Here is a 19,145-nt window from a genome sequence, read left to right as displayed (position 1 = left end):
CCTCTTTATTTGTAAACATAATTTTTAATAAATGTTCTGCCATATAAACAGCACATGTCACAGGAAGCAATACATTTTAATAACAAAACAGAATGATTGTTACAAAAAACTGCTGTCTTACTTGTCATTCCAGGAATCAGCATACCAGTGGAAGGTGCTACTTTAGATACCGGCTGTGGTGTGATTGGAGAAGCAGGCGTAGGAGATATAGGGCTGCAGGGAATCTTCTGTGGCAGTGAGGTGTTGCTTAGTGACGGCGATGCTATGGCGGTGGTGGCAGTCGTTGGTGGCATGTCATACTTCTGCAGCTGAAGGAGGTAGGCATCGGCTGTTGGGACAGCACCCCAACACACTTCGAGGGAATTTGTACTGGCTCGAACCAACTGCACGCGGGAAGGAGCGGGAGGCTTTTCTAAAGACAAAGAAAACCATTTCAATTAAATGTAGGAAAACTATATTGGATATTAGAATTTGGTATAAATCAGCATCTGTACTTGTTTTTTATTATATTACAATATTTCCTTTTTATCCCTTTTCTTCTTGAACACGAGCCTCTTAAAGCATCCACTTCCATAATTCATTAGCAAAGGAAATTTACAAGTAAAACTAAAGTGCTCCGTTACAAGTGAGCAAGCTATTTTAGATCCAGTATTGTTTAAGGAGAAAGGTTTGGTAGTTAAAGAACATTTAGGAAATACTGATCACAATATGGAGTATTATATAATGATTAGGTTCAATCTGAAATCTGAGTATTAAATCTGAATAAAGCAAATCCACCATGACATGAGAAAGAGTGGCACTCTTAGGGCGGCACAGCGGCGCAGCAGTAGAGTTGCTGCTTTATTGCGCTGGAGACCCAGGTTCGTTCCTTATGTATATGCGCTGAATTTTGTACGTTCTCCCTATGGCCTTGATGGGTTTTCTCCGGGTGCTCCAGTTTCTTCCCACACTCCAAAAGATGTACAGGTATGTAGGTTAATTGGCTTCGGTAAAAATTGTAAATTGACCCTAGTGTGTAGGATAGTGCTAGTGTACAGGATAGTGCCAGTGTATGGGGTGATCGCTGGTTGGCGCGGGCTCAGTGGGCTGAAGGGCCTGTTTCGCGCTGTTCCTCTAAAGTTTACCATGGTAGATTGAGAAACATTAAAAGGGATGGCAAAAAACTAGCAATGGCTAACACTTAAAGAATGAATAGGCAAATAAACTCAACAGGTAAAGTGGACCAATCATGGCAATCAAGTTAAAGATAGAATCAGATTAAAGGAAATAAATGTAATTTTGACAAAATAAGCAGCAAACAGCAAAATTGGAAACACCAGTATTCAGCAAAGTTGGACAAAAGCATCAGTAAAGAGAAAAAAGGTAGAATATGAGTGTCTGTGACATTATAAAATAGTGCAAGGACCCAAGAACATAATCTTTCTGAATAGCAGAGCGGGCATGAAGGTTGCACAGCCTACTTCCGTTTTTCTTTGTTCACTTTATCCCAAACTGTTTAGAAATTAAATGTTTTTTGTTGAGGTTTGGACTCTCGCACAATGTTCAACTTCCACCACGTTAAATTTCAGCTTCTTGTTGTTACATTTACTGACATGAAGAGAGCTCAAACAGCTGCACTAGATGAAACACAACAACCGTACATGAGAAAATCCATTCAAAAAAAGTGTGGTCCCATGATTCAATGCAGCATCCATTGGTTCTGAATGCTTCCAGGATGAGTTTACTTCCACTGTCAATTCACCATGTCCTGTCCATGTGCTCAACATTTTTTCATTCATTTCCTGATATTAATCGTGTTATTTATTTCCCCTTTATTAGTTAATCTCCTCGCACTCTCAGTCATTTCAAATATATTAACCACAAAACAATCCTTATTCCTTAAACATAAACTTGGTCTAAAGGACTATACACCACCCACCAGTTTCCAAATACCAAAGGTCTTTGCAGCAGACTTGATTGTTCCAAGCCTTCCGGTAGCCATCTCTACCACTCCAAATATAAAGACGAGAGTGAATAGCGACAGCACAGTGGCCAGCTCTAGCCCTTGGAACATTGTCCTCCAATGTGTCCAAAATGACAGGTGTCCAGGCATGACCATCTGTTAGGAATAAAGCACAAACTTCATCCATTCTAACATAGTATTTTTTTTGATACAAAGTATAAACAACAAAGCAAATATCATGAAATTCTGATATAATTCAATTTTATTGAAATAAGGCAACAAATTAAACTAGATCATAATGTAGTTCTAAATTACTTTTCAGTGTTTCTCCCATTATATGTATTTTCAACACAAGACATTTCATTTTTTTTTTTTTTTTAAAGAGTGTATTTTTTTTCATCCCTAAATAAACTGGCCACTAAATTCAACCATGTAGTAACTGCGTGTACAAGAACACCATGCATTATAGAATGCACATTGTGCCCTAGCAATTCTGATTAAAAAACATATTAGTAATGTCAATCAGGTAACTCTTTATTCCATTAAGTTACACCATGGGAAATAGCTATGAATTTTAAATTATTGCGCCTAAAATAAATGTTGTTTATTCAACAAATAATTGGTTTCCAGATTGAATGTTTGAAGTAGCCAAAAATGTACAAAATGTGAAAGATTCAAAACTTAATAAATAGCCCCTCTATAAAATGACAACACATTTCATACTTGATATTTAATTGGTTTAATTGATATTAGGCCAATTTCCCATAAAATATGAAAATATTTTGCATATGTTATGATGCTATAATCGACCAGGTTACAAACTAAACGATTTATAAACTGATATACAGTGGCTTGCAAAAGTTTTCATACCCCTTGAACTTTTCCACATTTTGTCACGTTACAACCACAAACGTAAATGTATTTTATTGGGATTTTATGTGATAGACCAACACAAAGTGGCGCATAATTGTGAAGTGGAAGGAAAATGATACATGGTTCTCAAATTTTTTTATAAATAAAAAACTGAAAAGTGTGGCGTGCAAAAGTATTCAGCCCCCCTGAGTCAATACTTTGTAGAACCACCTTTCGCTGCAATTACAGCTGCAAGTCTTTTGGGGTATGTCTCTACCAGCTTTGCACATCTAGAGACTGAAATTTTTGCCCATTTAAAAAAAAAAATAGCTCAAGCTCAGTCAGATTGGATGGAGAGCGTAGTCTTGCCAGAGATTCTCAATTGGATTTAGGTCTGGACTTTGACTGGGCCATTCTAACACATGAATATGCTTTGATCTAAACCATTCCATTGTAGCTCTGGCTGTATGTTTAGGGTCGTTGTCCTGCTGGAAGGTGAACCTCCGCCCCAGTCTCAAGTCTTTTGCAGACTAACAGGCTTTCTTCCAAGATTGCCCTGTATTTGGCTCCATCCATCTTCCCATCAACTCTGACCAGCTTCCCTGTCCCTGCTGAAGAAAAGCATCCCCACAGCATGATGTTGCCACCACCATGTTTCACAGTGGGGATGGTGTGTTCAGGGTGATGTGCAGTGTTAGTTTTCCGCCACACATAGCGTTTTGCATTTAGGCCAAAAACTTCAATTTTGGTCTCATCTGACCAGAGCACCTTCCTCCACATGTTTGCTGTGTCCCCCACATGGCTTGTGGCAAACTGCAAACGGGACTTCTTATGGCTTTTTTTCAACAATTGCTTTCTTCTTGCCACTCTTCCATAAAGGCCCGATTTGTGGAGTGCATGGCTAATAGTTGTCCTGTGGACAGATTCTCCCACCTGAGCTATGGATCTCTGCAGCTCCTCCAGTTACCATGGGCCTCTTGGCTGCATCTCTGATCAATGCTCTCCTTGCCCGGCCTGTCAGTTTAAGTGGACGGCCATGTCTTGGTAGGTTTGCAGTTGTGCCATACTCTTTCCATTTTCGGATGATGGATTGAACAGTGCTCCGTGAGATGTTCAAAGCTTGGGATATTTTTTTATAACCTAACCCTGCTTTAAACTTCTCCACAACTTTATCCCTGACCTGTCTGGTGTGTTCCTTGGGCTTCATGATGCTGTTTGTTCACTAATGTTCTCTAACAAACCTCTGAGGCCTTCACAGAACAGCTGTATTTATACTGAGATTAGATTACACACAAGTGGACTCTATTTACTAACTAGGTGACTTCTGAAGGCAATTGGTTGCACTGGATTTTATTTAGGTGTATCAGAGTAAAGGGGGCTGAATACTTTTGCACGCCACACTTTTCAGTTTTTTATTTGTAAAAAAATTTGAAAACCATGTATCATTTTCCTTCCACTTCACAATTATGCGCCACTTTGTGTTGGTCTATCACATAAAATCCCAATAAAATACATTTACTTTTGTGGTTGTAATGTGACAAAATGTGGATAAGTTCAAGGGGTATGAATACTTTTGCAAGTCACTGTAAACACGAGAATAAAGTTGATTTCTACTGATTGAATATTTCATATCACAGGTCTGCAATTGGTGAAGTCCACCAGACCTATGAAGTCAACAGAAGATGAATTGAATAAAATAAATATCCCCAGTCAAGGGTCAATAAAAATAATTAAATAAAAAAATAATTAAGACAATCAATATAAAGTAAATTAATCACAGATAATATTTTCCTCAAAAATGCATTCCTTATTATTTGAACTAGGAGCAAGCAAGCAAATAATTTGAACTGAAGCAAAAAAAATTTTTTTTAAAAAACTGCAAATGCTGAAAACGCAGGAAGAATTCAACGGGTCATGCAGCACCCATGGTGAGAGAAAAAAAAGCCAACATTGTCACTGACCCATCATCAGAACATAGTTTAACCCGTTGACTATAAATTTATTTCTGGAATATATTGGTCAGTAAGTCGGACAAGACGAAAATGGTTTCCTGGTAAATTAAGAATTACTAAATTTCTGCTTAGTCTCCAGGTTTAGCTTTGGTAACTTTGAAATATTTTGCTTTGAATTATGCGCCGTAGCTTATTAACAGTCTACCCTCTACAGTCTACCCTCGTTATTACGGACCTGTTTGTAATCGATTTTGGTTAAAGCGGCAGAAATGTGACGTAACCCATGTGTCAGTTCATATCAGCAACAAACATTTATTTCCAATATTTAAAGTATTATGGATTTTGGGTCCTTTCCTGTTAATTGTGCTTCTTGATTAGTATATGTTTATTGGCTGTATTTTCCAATACAATACATATTTATCCTCCTTCGTCAGTTATAGTGGACAATCGGCAATAATGGACGCCATTCTCTTCCCTCCCCACCCCCTGGCTCCCATGGTCCGTTATAATGAGAGTTATCTGTGCATATTTCCATGAGATTTCAGTCTAAATTCACATCCAAAACAGAACAGCACCAAGATTGCATTGGAGTGCTTGTGTAGATTTTTGTTCTGGACTCTGGAAGGAACTTGAACCCAGAACCTTCCATCTCAAACCAAGAGTGCTGATGACCATGCAACAAGCAACACCTAACATGATTTGTAACTACACGAAAGAATGGAAACAAGGAAAAGGATATAATTTTGCGAGACAATCTGCAAACAATCCTTGGCGTTAACAAAGGGGGAAAATGTGATTACCCATTAGTCACTTAAGTAGGAAACTCAAGAGACTGACCTAAATGTAAGTAAGCAAGTGTATTTGTGCACTTCCATTCCTTTTCATGAGTGGCAACTTTCACATCATCCATCACAAGTGGTACCCAGCCACCAAAGACATACATTCTAAAGAAAAATAAGTACAGACAAAAAAAAACAGGTTGTGCTGAAACCATTTACAACAAAACTGTGCATTGTATTTAAAACAGATATAATTGGACAATATTGAACAGATACAAGGGAAACACAATCAGTAATGGCTCATGCTGCTTAAATATAGGAGAATGTCAATTATCCAAACCGTGAATTTGGAATATTTGGAAATTTACAGCGCCAACTGCAAAAAACGTACATCCAAAAAGCAAAACCTCATTCGGAAGCAAATGGGAAGAAACAAACAATTTGGAAAATTGACCTTCTAATTAATAAAAATATTTAAAAGAATATGTAATTATCAAAGCGACAAATACAGATAATTGTTTGAGGAAACTGAAAGGAGCACTGATAACAAAATTTTAGCACCTAACTTGGAAATGGGTTACATAACAAATGAGATGCTAAAACAGTGAATATTACAATTTCATAATAAAAATGAACATAACATAATTAAGTGTTAAAATATTAGACAACATCCTAAATCACTTACTTTTAAGTTTAGCCTAATTGATCATTTTACTAAAGTTTGCTTTTTAATTTAAAATGTATGATCAGGACTTTCTTAGGAAAAGCCCTTTGGCCCACTGACTTCACTGATCAAACACCCATTTATACTAATGCAATCCAAATCCATTTTATTCTCCACCCAATATTATCAATTCCTTCCAAATTCTACCACACATCTACAGAGGTCAATCAAGCTACCAACCAGGATTGTGGACAGAATCTGGCATACTTGGAGGAAACCTACACTGCCCCAGGGGTAAAGTGCAATCGCCACACGGACAGTACTGGGGTCAGCATTGAACCCGAGTCACTGGAGGTGTGAGGCAGCAGCTCTACTACTCGCTGGGGTCAGTGTGCTGTCTGTCGCCTATCAAACAGGTAAAATCCTGTTGATTTGAAAAAACTACAAATAGTTAGCCTCAGAAAGAGCCCAAAACCTAATATAGATTTCAAAGCTATACTCCAAATGATGCAAAGGCAAGTTGAGTTACTAGTGCCCAGTCTTACACCCAAATCCAAAGAGTAGCCGCAGGTACTTGTTTTTCCATTGCTGCAACCTCGTCAGTTTCATTATGAAAAATGTAAGAACTACACTGCAGTCAAGTACTTCTAATCTACTGACAAGGACAAAACACCAATGAGTGTAGCTGTACTGCAAATTTACAATCTTATAAGAAACAAGCAGATTAATATTCTTTTGGACGGCAATTACTTTCCTCTAGCATTACCAATGTGGTTTCAGATTACAATTTTTTTTTAAGTGCCTCTTTTCCATTTCGGATAATTTTCCTCCCAAAAATATGTTCTGCAGACTTAGTGGCAAGATATCTTTCAGTACTTAGTCATTGATTGTGTAATTATTTATTTGTAGAAGTGTTTTTAAAAGTAATCTACTATTAAGTCACCCAAAGGTACATGCCTTTAGTTTAGAGATACAACGTGGAAATCAAGCCGATCAGCGATCACCTGTATACTCGTTCTGTTCTACACACTGGGACAATTTAAGGAAGCCAATTAACCTACAAACCTGCACATCATTGGAAAATGGAGCACCCAGAGAAAACCCACGTGGTCACAGGGAGAATGTGCAAACTCCATACAGACTGCACCCATGGTCAGGATCGAATGCGGGTCTCTGGCGCTGCAAGGCAGAAATTCTACCGCAGCGCCACTGTGCTGTCCGATGCTGTCTTTCGCAATACTCATCTCTATAGCGCAGTTTCCATGAAAGATGGATTAATGCATGCTTTTAAGAACAATTTGTCTCCCTTGCTGAACAATTAGCTATTTAGATTATGCTATTACAATTACTCTTAATTCTGTACAGGAGAAATTCACGATCATGGTAAGAAGTAAGAGTATGGTCCTCCCTCGCCCGCATACATTTCAAACCTGTACATAGTAATTCCTAGGATAATCCTTTGATTTTTTTCAGAGCACTTACTTATTCGCAATGACAGTCGCAGAATGCAAACTCCGAGGAAGTGGCGTTTGACCCTTGGTTACTGGCTTTGTCCAAACCAAGCTTTCTGTAAACATAGGAAAAAGTACTCAAATTTAACTGTAAATATCTTTGTAGCATTAGACAGAGTTGGAGATGTGGAGCACTGAAACAGGCCTTTCAGCCCACCAACCTATGCTGATCTTTTTTGCCCATCTACATTAATCCCATTTGCCAGCATTAGGTTTTCTCCATTGGCCAAAATAGACAACCCAAAAGCCATATATTTCTCAGTACAGGTCATTTCCAAGTTATGAACACTCAAGTTATGAACATCCCTACAAATGATTGAGTTCCCGTAACTTATTATATTCAAAAGTCCGATGTTTGAATGCATGTTAAATTCTGTTCCTCTAATATTGCTGCAAGCTAGATTCTCATTGTACAGATACCTCACCATGCATGCACATGCCATTAAATGTGCAGGAAGGAACTGCAGACACTGGTTTACACTGAAGATAGACACAACATGCTAGAGTAATTCACCTCAACAATAGGTGACATTTTGGGTCGAGACCCTTCTTCAGACGGGTCTGTAGAAGGGTCTTGACCCGAAATGTCATCTATTCTTTTTCTACAGAGATGCTGCCAGACCCGCTGTGTTACTCCAGCATTTTGTGTCTATCTCACATGACAATAAATTCTACTTGACGTATAGACAGGCTGCTCCCTGTAGATAGTACATCGCTAAATTTTATTTCCTGATGCCATTATCTTTGCATTTTTACTATAGTTAGAAGAAAATTACCTAGGATTCTAAGATACATGGTGCAGAAACAGGCCACACTGCTCAACCAATTCATGAAGAATTCTGTTTAAAGCCCTGTCCCACGGTACGAGTTCATTCCAAGAGCTCTCCCGAGTTTGCCCTGATTCGAACTCGGAGATTTATGGTAATTGCCACTCGTCAGTACTCGGGGCTCTTGTGGACATTTTTCAACATGTTGAAAAATCTTCACGAGTCGTCCCGTGCTTACCTGCCGTTAGCGAGTCTTCCCGAGTACCTGCCGTTAGTGTTACAAGCCGCTAAGAGACGTCCCCGAGCTCCGACGTACCCGCTACATTCATTCTCCGTGCTTACCACGAGTTTGATTTTTTTTAAACTCGGGAGAGGTCTTGGAATGAACTTGTACTGTGGGACAGGGCTTTTACTCCACTTGAGCCCCTCAGCCAAGAGGCATACAAGTTTGAAAACACATACCTCTCGATTCAGGGACAGTTTCCTCCTAGCTGTTATCAGGCAACTGAACCATCCCATCACCAACTAGTGAGCTATCCTGGGCTACCATCTACCGCATTGGAGACCCTTGAACTATCTTTAATTGGACTTCACTTGGCACTAAACATTATTCCCTTTATCTTTATATGTACACTTTGGACAACTTGATTGTAATCAATAGTCTTTCCACTGACTGGATATCATGAACAAAATAACTTTTCACTGTACCTCAGTACACATGACAATAAACTAAACTAAACTCACCTGAAGCCATCAGACAAATCTTTGACTGCCTTTTTCTGTATCTACACCTCAACCACCTGCAGGACAATCATTTTTTTGGGCGATTTCATAGAGATGGAAGTATACAGAGTTCTACATCTTGGAGCACCCTGCGCAACAGCACTGTGGGAGAACCTTTACCAGAAGGACTACAATGGATTTAGTGCAATTGCAGATGGGAATTTGACATCACTGGCCAACATTTATTGTCCAAAAAGTATGGAGAAAAACAATGCACGACAATCAACTTGACCGTGGTTAAGGGTTCTCAAAAGCTGCAAAATTAGTAGATGCCTTGACAAGAGATGCAAGCACAGTTGTGGTAAGACAGGCATGAACCGTGATGCAACTACACAATCAAAGATTTGGGGGGGGGGGGGGGGGGAAAAGGGTGAATGGAAGTGGAGTTTACCGCAAAAGGGAGTTTGAAGAGCATTTTTTGTTTGAGAATGGGATTAGGTCAGCGGTTTGGAAAGAGAGAGTTCAGAGAGATTGATCTTTGATTGAACACTGGGAATATGAGAGGATATTACTTCCGTGCTCTTAGCATTTGCAGTGCCAAGAAATGATTCCTTCAATGCCATAAATTAGTCAAATAATTTAAGCACAAAAAACAAGCAGCTAAAAATAAAAAACAACTTCTTGTGGCTGAATCGGCAACTGCATTGCCCGGGCTATGACCATGACAACACATTAAACGTGCATCGACAATACCAAAACTATTTGGATCCATCCAAGATCGTGAAATTTGCTGTGGAAAAGCAGGTCATTTGTTTAAATCTGTAATGTTCTTACCCACGTCTAATATCCAAAGGTCACCAAGTCTGCACCCGCTCATCCCTCCATAAATGATCATCTTTGGTTTTTTCGCATCTTTATAAACAACTGCTGTATGAGATTCCCTTGGAGGAGGAGGAGTACCATATGTGATAGGAATGTCCCAACCTACGACACCAGATCCCGTCTTAAGTTCCACCGTGTACAAGTCGTTCAAGTACCTTCAAATACAAGAAAGTTTAAAAGTAATATCTATTCAGTGTGAAAATGAAACCATGAATTGCAGTTCTTAAGAAAATTTTAAATTGTACTGTGTGCCCCCTTTTTCAACAATGCCCCATCATTATCCGTCAACCAGTGGTAAAGAAAGCCTTTCCAAAAATTATCTTTACAATTGTATGTAGACAAAAATGCTGGAGAAACTCAGCGAGTGAGGCAGCATCTAGGGAGCGAAGGAATAGGCAACATTTCGGGTAGAGACCCTTCTTCAGACTGAAGAAGGTCACCTGTCCCGGTTTCTCCTCACACTTGATCACATTTCCCCACTCCTCATGTACCCCCCCATGGACTACCTTGGGACATTCGCCATGTTAAATTAGCAAGTTGTGTGACAGGCATGGACTCGGGCTAATACAGCGAGTGTTGCAAGTTGCTATATTTCACTTTGTTGTATCGTTTGGCCAGAAGAAATCCAATCACCTGTTTCCTGTTATTCTTTATCGTAACAGTTAACAACACATTTTATGTAAAATATGATCCATCATTCTGTAATATATGCAGAGGTTATGCCAATGCTCTTTCCTCCATTGATAGTTAAATAGATGAAGCAAACCATTTAATTAAAATTTACAGGCTGCTGAATTTCATAAATGTCGAATTCACACTTAACCAACAGCCTGGTTAAAAAAAAACCTTTAAAGAAACTTGACACAAATGCTATTTTTAATTGGTAATCATCAATAAATATCAAGTTCACACTACAGATCAACAAAATATTTCCAATGCAAAAAAATGAATGAATTAATAAATCCATCAGACTAAACTTTTAAAATGGAACTGACAGCCCAAAAATCTGTGCTTTTATATTTTTGTAACCACTCTTATAACAAGATGGTTTAAAGCTGGCTAGATTAATATGTAATTTATTTTGACAGGTGAATCTTTAAAGTTATTTATGTTTTACTGCCATTGACGATGTCTCTATTGCAATTGATAAAAGTTGTTTTAAAAGTTTTATAAAATTTTACAGATTTCTGTCCCAAATTATTTAAAAATAAAATTAAGATACTGCCAACATAAAATAATTCAGATTCAGATGAAATAAAGCTAAGATTTATAATGCAACACCCAATGCTATCCTTACCCAAAGGACATTATTGTGCCCCAAGTACAAAGGTATTGAAACATATCATAATTTATTAGAAACTGGGGAGTACCTTGGAATATTATTCTTTGGGTCTTCGCTATCATTTGCCAAACCTCCAAATAAATAACATTTATTCCCAACCAGACATAAGGTGTGACCAAGGCGGGGACAAGGCTGTGGACCGTTTTTGGGTGGTTTCGGTTTCAGTTTCTTCCATTCCCATCGACTTGCCTTAAACAAACGTAAAACCATTTTACAATGAGGCAATTAAAAAACTTCCATGCAAAAACAGAATTCATCCAATTTCTAAAATTCCAGTGATTTCTAAAAGATTAAATTTCTGAGAAGTCATATTGGCATACATATAAATACATTTGTTTTTTAAATGAAGCAGCTTAAACCAATGCTCACCTGCAGCTCATACAAATCATTGCTATACTTTCCATACTCCACCATTCCTCCAAATACCAGAATCCTGGTGCCATCACAGATGAAACCATACGCTGCGCAGCCGGGTGGGATATCCCCTCTAACAGCAGGGATGAACCACTGGTTTGTGGCTGTAATGAAATATTAATAGAACAAAGACAGGGTGTGAATGCACCGCATGAATCTGGATCATGGAACAAATAAATGTGCTGCCCTTTCATATGGAGTACAATTCTACTATTTAACAATCTATTTCTAAGGACATTAATATTTCCATTGTTAAAATTTGTGAACTTCCATTACAACAGGCTTAAATGTTACCACTGTTGGGACAAAGTATGAAGCTGTGCAAAAGCTCGCAATAAGAAACATACATTGAACGCGGCCACCAAAATGTAACATTTTAAAGTATTGTTATATTTGTGAAATGCTTTTCATCAAAGTAGCCCTAAGATGAATGATGGCTACTTCTTCTTGCATTTTCTCAGGGTTGAAGAAGATTTGCTTTTATTCTGGCTCCATGGGTTCCGAGATACCTAATGTGCAACATGCAGATTGCCTCAGCAGGAGCAGGAAGTGCATGACAGGGCAGGCAGATAGTTAGATAGTTTGTGAAGAGGCAACCCTTTCTGTTATTTACACTGGGCTTCTGCATGGTTCTGACAGACTGAATGCTATCCCAAATGCTCTTTCCCCAAAACTCACAAGACAGTGGGGACGTTACATGTGTTCAAAATTGTTTTGAGAACATAGTTGAATTTTCCTCTGCCCAACATCTTTTGCTGTGATTGAATTTGATATCGAGCTCCTGCTTCAAGTTTTGGGCCTCTCACTGGAGCTGACTGGGTAGATTTAGAGCTTTAATACAGGGCGTGTTGACTTGGAAGAGAACCCTCTGGTAAGCTTATCCATCGTGCCGGAAGATTTTATAAAGACAACATTGGTGGTAAAGTTCGCTGGCACATTTAGGACTTTAGTGTTGCCAGCAGACCTGCCAATTTTCCAGGCAACATATTAGAATAAAATACTGTACAACCAATTAAGTTTAAGCAGAGCTCTGGAACCAAGACCCAGGTGAATGGAAAGGGAGCATGGGAGACTTCACCTGATGCCAAACTATCGCGATTTTCAAATGGTCAGATTGCAGATAATTGTATTTACTGTATTTCTCCAAAGCTCTATTATTATTCTAAGGCCTGTTGTAGAGAATCTATGCTTCTGAAGTTTAAAGGAAAGCAGGTATCACTACAGCCCTGAAGACTATGACATTGGTTCCATAGTTCGAATCATAAGGTCATAAGAGATAGGAGCAGAATTAGGCCATTCGGCCCATCAGGTCCACTCAACCATTCAATCATGGCTGATCTATCTCTCCCTCCTAACCCCATTCTCCTGCCTTCTCCCCCTGACAACCCTTGATCTTCCAGCATTCTTTTCCTGAAAGTATACCATGTACACTACTCACTGGAGACAAATAATTCCTCAGGAACATGTCTAACACTGGTTTGAAAATTAAGTTATATTTATTAGTGATGATAGTATAATGACGATATTTTATAAAATGTGTACAAAGAAAAATAAGCGGAAGAATGAAAAATAGATTACTTTGCTAAATTAAAATTTATCTTTAGAAACATTTTATTTGGGAGATTTACTGTAAAACACTTGTACATTGATGATACATTTATTCCAATGCTCTATAATGAGTCCTAGTCAATCATGATGCAGAGGAACCAAAACACCATTCAAAAAAATTGAAGCTAACTTTTTAGCAAATTCTGTATTTCCACATTGAATGATGTGGAAATACAGAATTTGCTAAAAGTTAGCTTCAATTTTTTTGAATGGTGTTTTGGTTCCTGTATCATCGATGTATCATCAATGTCAACCAGAACATGGTTACAAATCAGACACAAAATGCTGGAGTAACTCAGTGGGACAGGCAGCATCTCTGGAGAGAAGGAATGGGTGATGTTTCGAGTCGAGACTCTTCTTCAGACGACAGTTTGAATGTTGCATTTTTATCTCAGACCATATGAAGTTACTTTAGGGGTAATGCAAAAATTCTATCAATAATTTCCAGTTAAAGAATTGTGCTGAATCTATCCCCACTGAGTGTTATTTGGGCAACAATAATATTAAAGCTGCTCAAGTCATTTTATTCCAGAACGCTTACTAAATTCAGTGGGTAAATGCAGTACAAACATGACATATAAATTACAAAAGCCTAATCCTTGGTCAATATCGAATATATTTGCAGCATCACAATTAGCCTCAATGTGACAGGCTTGGGAGGCGATCCAAACTTCCCATGCCTATTTGTCTTGTATTTGACCCAATTATCTACAAATGAGCATGAGGATTAATCTCACTCCTGGTAGCCTTCTGGCATATTCACATATTAAAAACGGACATTGTGCAGGTTCAGTGGCGACAGCAGTACTAGCAGAAACAAGTTAATGCCTTTAACTTTACAAGATCAAAGTAAGAGTAGTAGAATCAGGGGAGGATATATTCATAATAATGACTTCTGGAGAAAATAAATAGCAAATAATATTTTTGAATTTTAAAAGAAAGATATGCAGGGAAAGACAAAGTGCTGGAGCATCTCAGCGGGTCAGTCAGCATCCTTAAAGAACATGGATCGGTGACATTGAGTCAGGACCCTTCTCGAGTCTGAAGATGGGTCAAGACTTGAAACCACACCAATCCATTTTCTCTGTGGATGCTGCCTGACATGCTGAGTTGCTCCAACACTTTGCATCTTTTTTTTATCTGCAGTACTTAATCTGCCTTCCAGTTCTTGCCACCAAAGTGGATAACCTCACATTTATCCACATTATACTGCATCTGCCATGCATCTGCCCACCCACCCAAGTCACCCTGCAGCCTCATAGCATCCACCTCGCAGCTAACACTGCCACCCAGCTTTGTGTCATCCTCAAACTTGGAGATGTCACATTTAATTCCCTCGTCTAAATCGTTAATATATATTGTAAATAAAGGGGTCCCAGCACCGAGCCTTGCGACACCCCACTATTCATTGCCTACCATTCGGAAAAGGACCCGTTAATTCCCACTCTTTCCTACCCTACTCCCAATACCATGTGCTCTAATTTTGCACATTAATCTCTTGTGTGGGACCTTATCAAAGGCTTTTTGAAACTCCAGATACACCACATCCACTGGCTCTCCCTTATCCATTCTACTTGTTACATCCTCAAAAAAAAATCCAAAAGATTAGTCAAGCATGATTACCCCTTCATAAAGCCATGCTGACTTTGACCGATCCCGTCACTGCTTTCTAAGTGCGCTGCTATAACATCTTTAATAGTTGACTTTAATAAAATCTTACAATGCGCACTTTAACCACATGTGATTTTTTACATTACAAATTTCAATTGTGGAGTACAGAGGCAAATAAATAAATGACGGGTCTTTGTCCCAAACATTTTAAGGCCATTTTTATCCATTTTGGTTTCACCATGTTGAAATTACAGCTGTGTTTATATATAGTCCTCCCAGTTCAGGGCACCATAATGTTTGGGACACATGGCTTCACGGCATTTGTAATTGCTCAGGTGTGTTTAATTGCCTCCTTAATGCACGTATAAGAGAGCTCTCAGCACCTAGTCTTTCCTCCAGTCTTTCCATCATCCTTGGAAACTTTTATTGTTGTTTATCAACATGAGGCCCAAAGTTGTGCCAATGAAAGTCAAAGAAGCCATTATGAGACTGAGAAACAATAAAACTGTTCGAGACATCAGCCAAACCTTAGGCTTACCAAAATCAACTTTGGAACATCATTAAGAAGAAAGAGAGCACTGGTGAGCTTACTAATCGCAAAGGGACTGGCAGGCCAAGGAAGACCTCCACAGCTGATGACAGAAGAATTCTCTCTATAATAAAGAAAAATCCCCAAACACCTGTCCGACAGATCAGAAACACTTTTCAGGAGTCAGGTGTGGATTTGTCAATGGCCACTGCCGCAGAAGATTTCATGAACAGAAATACAGAGGCTACACTGCAAGATGGAAACCACTGGTTAGCCGCAAAAAATAGGATGGCCAGGTTACAGTTTGCCAAGAAGTACTTAAAAGAGCAACCACAGTTCTGGAAAAAGGTTTTGTGTACAGATGAGACGAAGATTGACTTATATCAGAGTGATGGCAAGAGCAAAGTATAGAGGAGAGAAGGAACTCCCCAAGATCCAAAGCATACCACTTCATCTGTGAAACACAGTGGTGGGGATGTTATGGTCTGGGCATGTATGGCTGCTGAAGGTACTGGCTCACTTATCTTCTTTGATGATACAACTGCTGATGGTAGTAGCATAATGAATTCTGAAGTGTATAGACACATCCTATCTGCTCAAGTTCAAACAAGTGCCTCAAATCTCATTGGCCGGTAGTTCATTCTACAGCAAGTCAATGATCCCAAACATACTGCTAAAGCAACAAAGGAGTATTTCAAAGCTAAAAAATGGTCAATTCTAGAGTGGCCAAGTCAATCGCCTGATCTGAACCCAATTGAGCATGCCTTTTATATGCTGAGGATAAAACTGAAGGGGACGAGCCCCCAAAACAAGCATAAGCTAAAGATGGCTGCAATACAGGCCTGGCAGAGCATCACCAGAGAAAACACCCAGCAAAATGATGTCCATGAATCGCAGACTTCAAATAGTCATGGATATGCAACAAAGGATATGGCATTGCTGTGTCCCAAACATGATGGAACCCTGAAATGGCAGGACTATGTATAGGGGGGTTGCACGTAAGGTCACTGGGTCATAGGGCTCGACGCACGGAGCCGCTAAATCCATCTGGAGGACACCCGTCACTTCCAGTATATGTTATTAATACAAGAAATGCGTACTTTCCAACCTGTTAAAATCCGCCAAAATGTTGAATTTTTGCGCTGAAAAAAATTGTGGGAGTCGGGGTAAGTGTGAGAGACATGTACCCAACTTTAGAATTCCAAAAGTGAAGCGAAATGTAGGTAAATAGAAGCAAGAGCTGAAGGGACTACAGCAGCTAAAGTGCTTGATAAACATTGGCCGTGCAGATATCGGAATTGAAAATATTGGGAATTATCGCATTTGCTCACTGCATTTCATCAACAGTAAGGCATTATTTGTGTTTTTTCTTGATTCCTTTGATATCTAAAAAGTCTCAGAAGTGATAAATCTGGTTGTAAATTTTTTTTCAGATGCGTTTTCATTTGTAAGTAAAAACCCACTTGGGAACCATGGGCGATTTAAAAAAATTACAGCCAGATTTATCACTTCTGAAACTTTTTAGATGCCAAAGGAATAAAAAAAAACACAAATAATGCCTTGGTGTTGATGAAATGCAGTGAGCAAACGGCCAATATTCGCCAAGCACTCTGGCTGTTGTTGTCTCTTCAGCTCTCGCTTCTATCTGCCATAATTTCTCCTCACTTTTGGAATTCTGAAGTAGGCTAAATGTCTCACACGCTTATCCCGATTTCCATAATTATTTACAGCGCAAAAATGGGCAATTTCAGCAGGTTTTAACGGGCCCGCTACGCTGGAAACAATGGTAAGTGCCTACCTGCAGTTCATCGCGTGTAATCCATTTGGAGTAGCGTAGCAACAGTACGGGTCATGGGTCGTGACCCAACTGCCGCGAAACCTCTCTATAAACGCTGCTATAATTTCTACATGGTGAAACCAAAATGTATAAAAATGGCCTTTATCAAAATCTGACAATGTGCACTTTAACCAAATGTGATTTTTTTTCTATTAAAAATCTCAAATTGTGGAGCAGAGGCAAATCAATAAATAAACAATGGGTCTTTGTCCCAAACATTATGGAGGGCACTGTATCCTCGCCTGGCTTTATCTTGCCCCTCCTCTCTTCCAATTTATCCCCACCCATTCTAAAGTAACTGACATCTGCTGCGCTATGTCCTTTAGAAAAGGCAATGTGCCACATTTGCTTAATCTGCAAAATAACTAAAGCTCTCAGCTCGTGGCTTTTACACTCTCCAAAATTGCCTAGCAAGCCAATCCGTTTGGATAGAGTTAAATGCTGACCAATAGCGCCCAGAGTCTGAAGAAAGGTCCTGATCCTTAAAGCGGCACCTGGTCGTGTTCCAGAGATGCTGCCTGTTCCGCTGAGTTACTCCAGCACTTTATCTTTATCTGCGGAGGGTAATGGGCAGCTGACGTTTCAGGTCGAGACGTTGCCATTAGTACTGGCAGAAGGATCAGTGGAGTTTGAATGGAAGCAGTGAGGTGATCGTACAGAGGGCCAGCTGATTGGTATGAAGATGATCACATGGATCGCAGCTCCTCGCCAGTGTAAATAAAGAGAGGCGTCACGGCCGCCCCCTGCCGCCCGGCGGATCCACGGCTTCTCCTTCACGCATCCGGCCCAACACCGGCCTGCCTGCTCGCCCCGCCCACCCCCAACAACAACACTGGCCCGGGGACGGCGCAGACCCTGGGGTGACCCAGGGCCATTAATCCTCAACCTCCCAGTGGTGGAGCAAGCCTTATGGATGGAATATTGTCGCACCTGGCCCACACCAGCCGTGCGGATGGGGTGGGAGGTGTTGACCAACCACCTCCTCCTCCCCATGGCCTTCGACAACTCGGTCGGTGGGGGTGACATCGGCAGCGAACAGCAGCCCGGGTTGTCGCCAGGATACAGCTCGGCCTCCCTAGACCCCTCCTCCGTCCCCGCCCCCTCCCACCCCGCAGGTCGGGACACCGAGTCCCCTGCTCACTGACACCAACCAACACCCACCCTGCCACCCAAAACCAAGCGCAAGGCTCCCCGATGCACCGCCCATTCCAGCCGCAGTGGGCCTGTTTTTGTTTTCAAACGCCGCCGCTCGGCGCCAATGGCCGCCGGCCGCCATCTTGGACACTGGCAGCAATGGCGCCTTCCCGCTGTTTTTTTGTTGTGTTTCTCTCGCGGGCCCACCTGTGTTGTACACGTGCAGCTCGTCCACGATCCCCTCGTTGCCGCCGCCGAAGATGATCATCAGCTCTTTGATGGCCACCACCCGGTGACCGTGTCGGGGGCGAGGGACCGGTCCGGTGGCTCCGGTTACCCGTCTCCATTTGGGAGAGGGAGCCGCCATCTTACTACACCCTCCCCACAGTGCACCGCGGTCGGCCCCTCCCACCCCCACGGCCGGCGGGCGGGTAGAGGAACACGGGGAGAGAGAGGAGGGGGAGGGAAGCGGGGCCGGGTGGGGGGACAGGGGAGAGAGGAGGGAAGCGGGGCCGGGTGGAGGGACACGGGGAGAGAGAAGAGGGGGAGCGGGAACGGGTGGAGGAAAGGAGGAGCGTTGCACAGGAGAACAGGGAGA

The 19,145-nt window shown here is 40.7% G+C and overlaps 1 protein-coding gene across 1 annotated transcript in view; it reads right to left on the bottom strand.

The window, feature by feature from the left end:
- The window catches only part of hcfc2 (host cell factor C2), a 47,151-nt gene extending 28,210 nt beyond the window's left edge, over positions 1-18,941 (bottom strand). The window contains exons 1-8 of the mRNA XM_033038062.1: positions 18,755-18,941; positions 11,784-11,932; positions 11,443-11,603; positions 10,025-10,227; positions 7,672-7,756; positions 5,584-5,690; positions 1,919-2,098; positions 122-412 (exon numbers count right to left, since the gene is read on the bottom strand). Of these exons, the coding sequence (XP_032893953.1) occupies positions 122-412; positions 1,919-2,098; positions 5,584-5,690; positions 7,672-7,756; positions 10,025-10,227; positions 11,443-11,603; positions 11,784-11,932; positions 18,755-18,914 (1,336 nt within the window). The 5' untranslated portion in view covers positions 18,915-18,941. The remainder of the gene's footprint in view (positions 1-121; positions 413-1,918; positions 2,099-5,583; positions 5,691-7,671; positions 7,757-10,024; positions 10,228-11,442; positions 11,604-11,783; positions 11,933-18,754) is intronic.
- Positions 18,942-19,145: the final 204 nt, after the last annotated feature.

The sequence above is a fragment of the Amblyraja radiata genome, chromosome 19 (assembly GCF_010909765.2).
Source record: "Amblyraja radiata isolate CabotCenter1 chromosome 19, sAmbRad1.1.pri, whole genome shotgun sequence".
Taxonomy (NCBI): Eukaryota; Metazoa; Chordata; class Chondrichthyes; order Rajiformes; family Rajidae; genus Amblyraja; species Amblyraja radiata.
The sequence above is the reverse complement of the archived record's forward strand: the minus strand, read 5'-3'. Positions and strand labels throughout refer to the sequence as shown.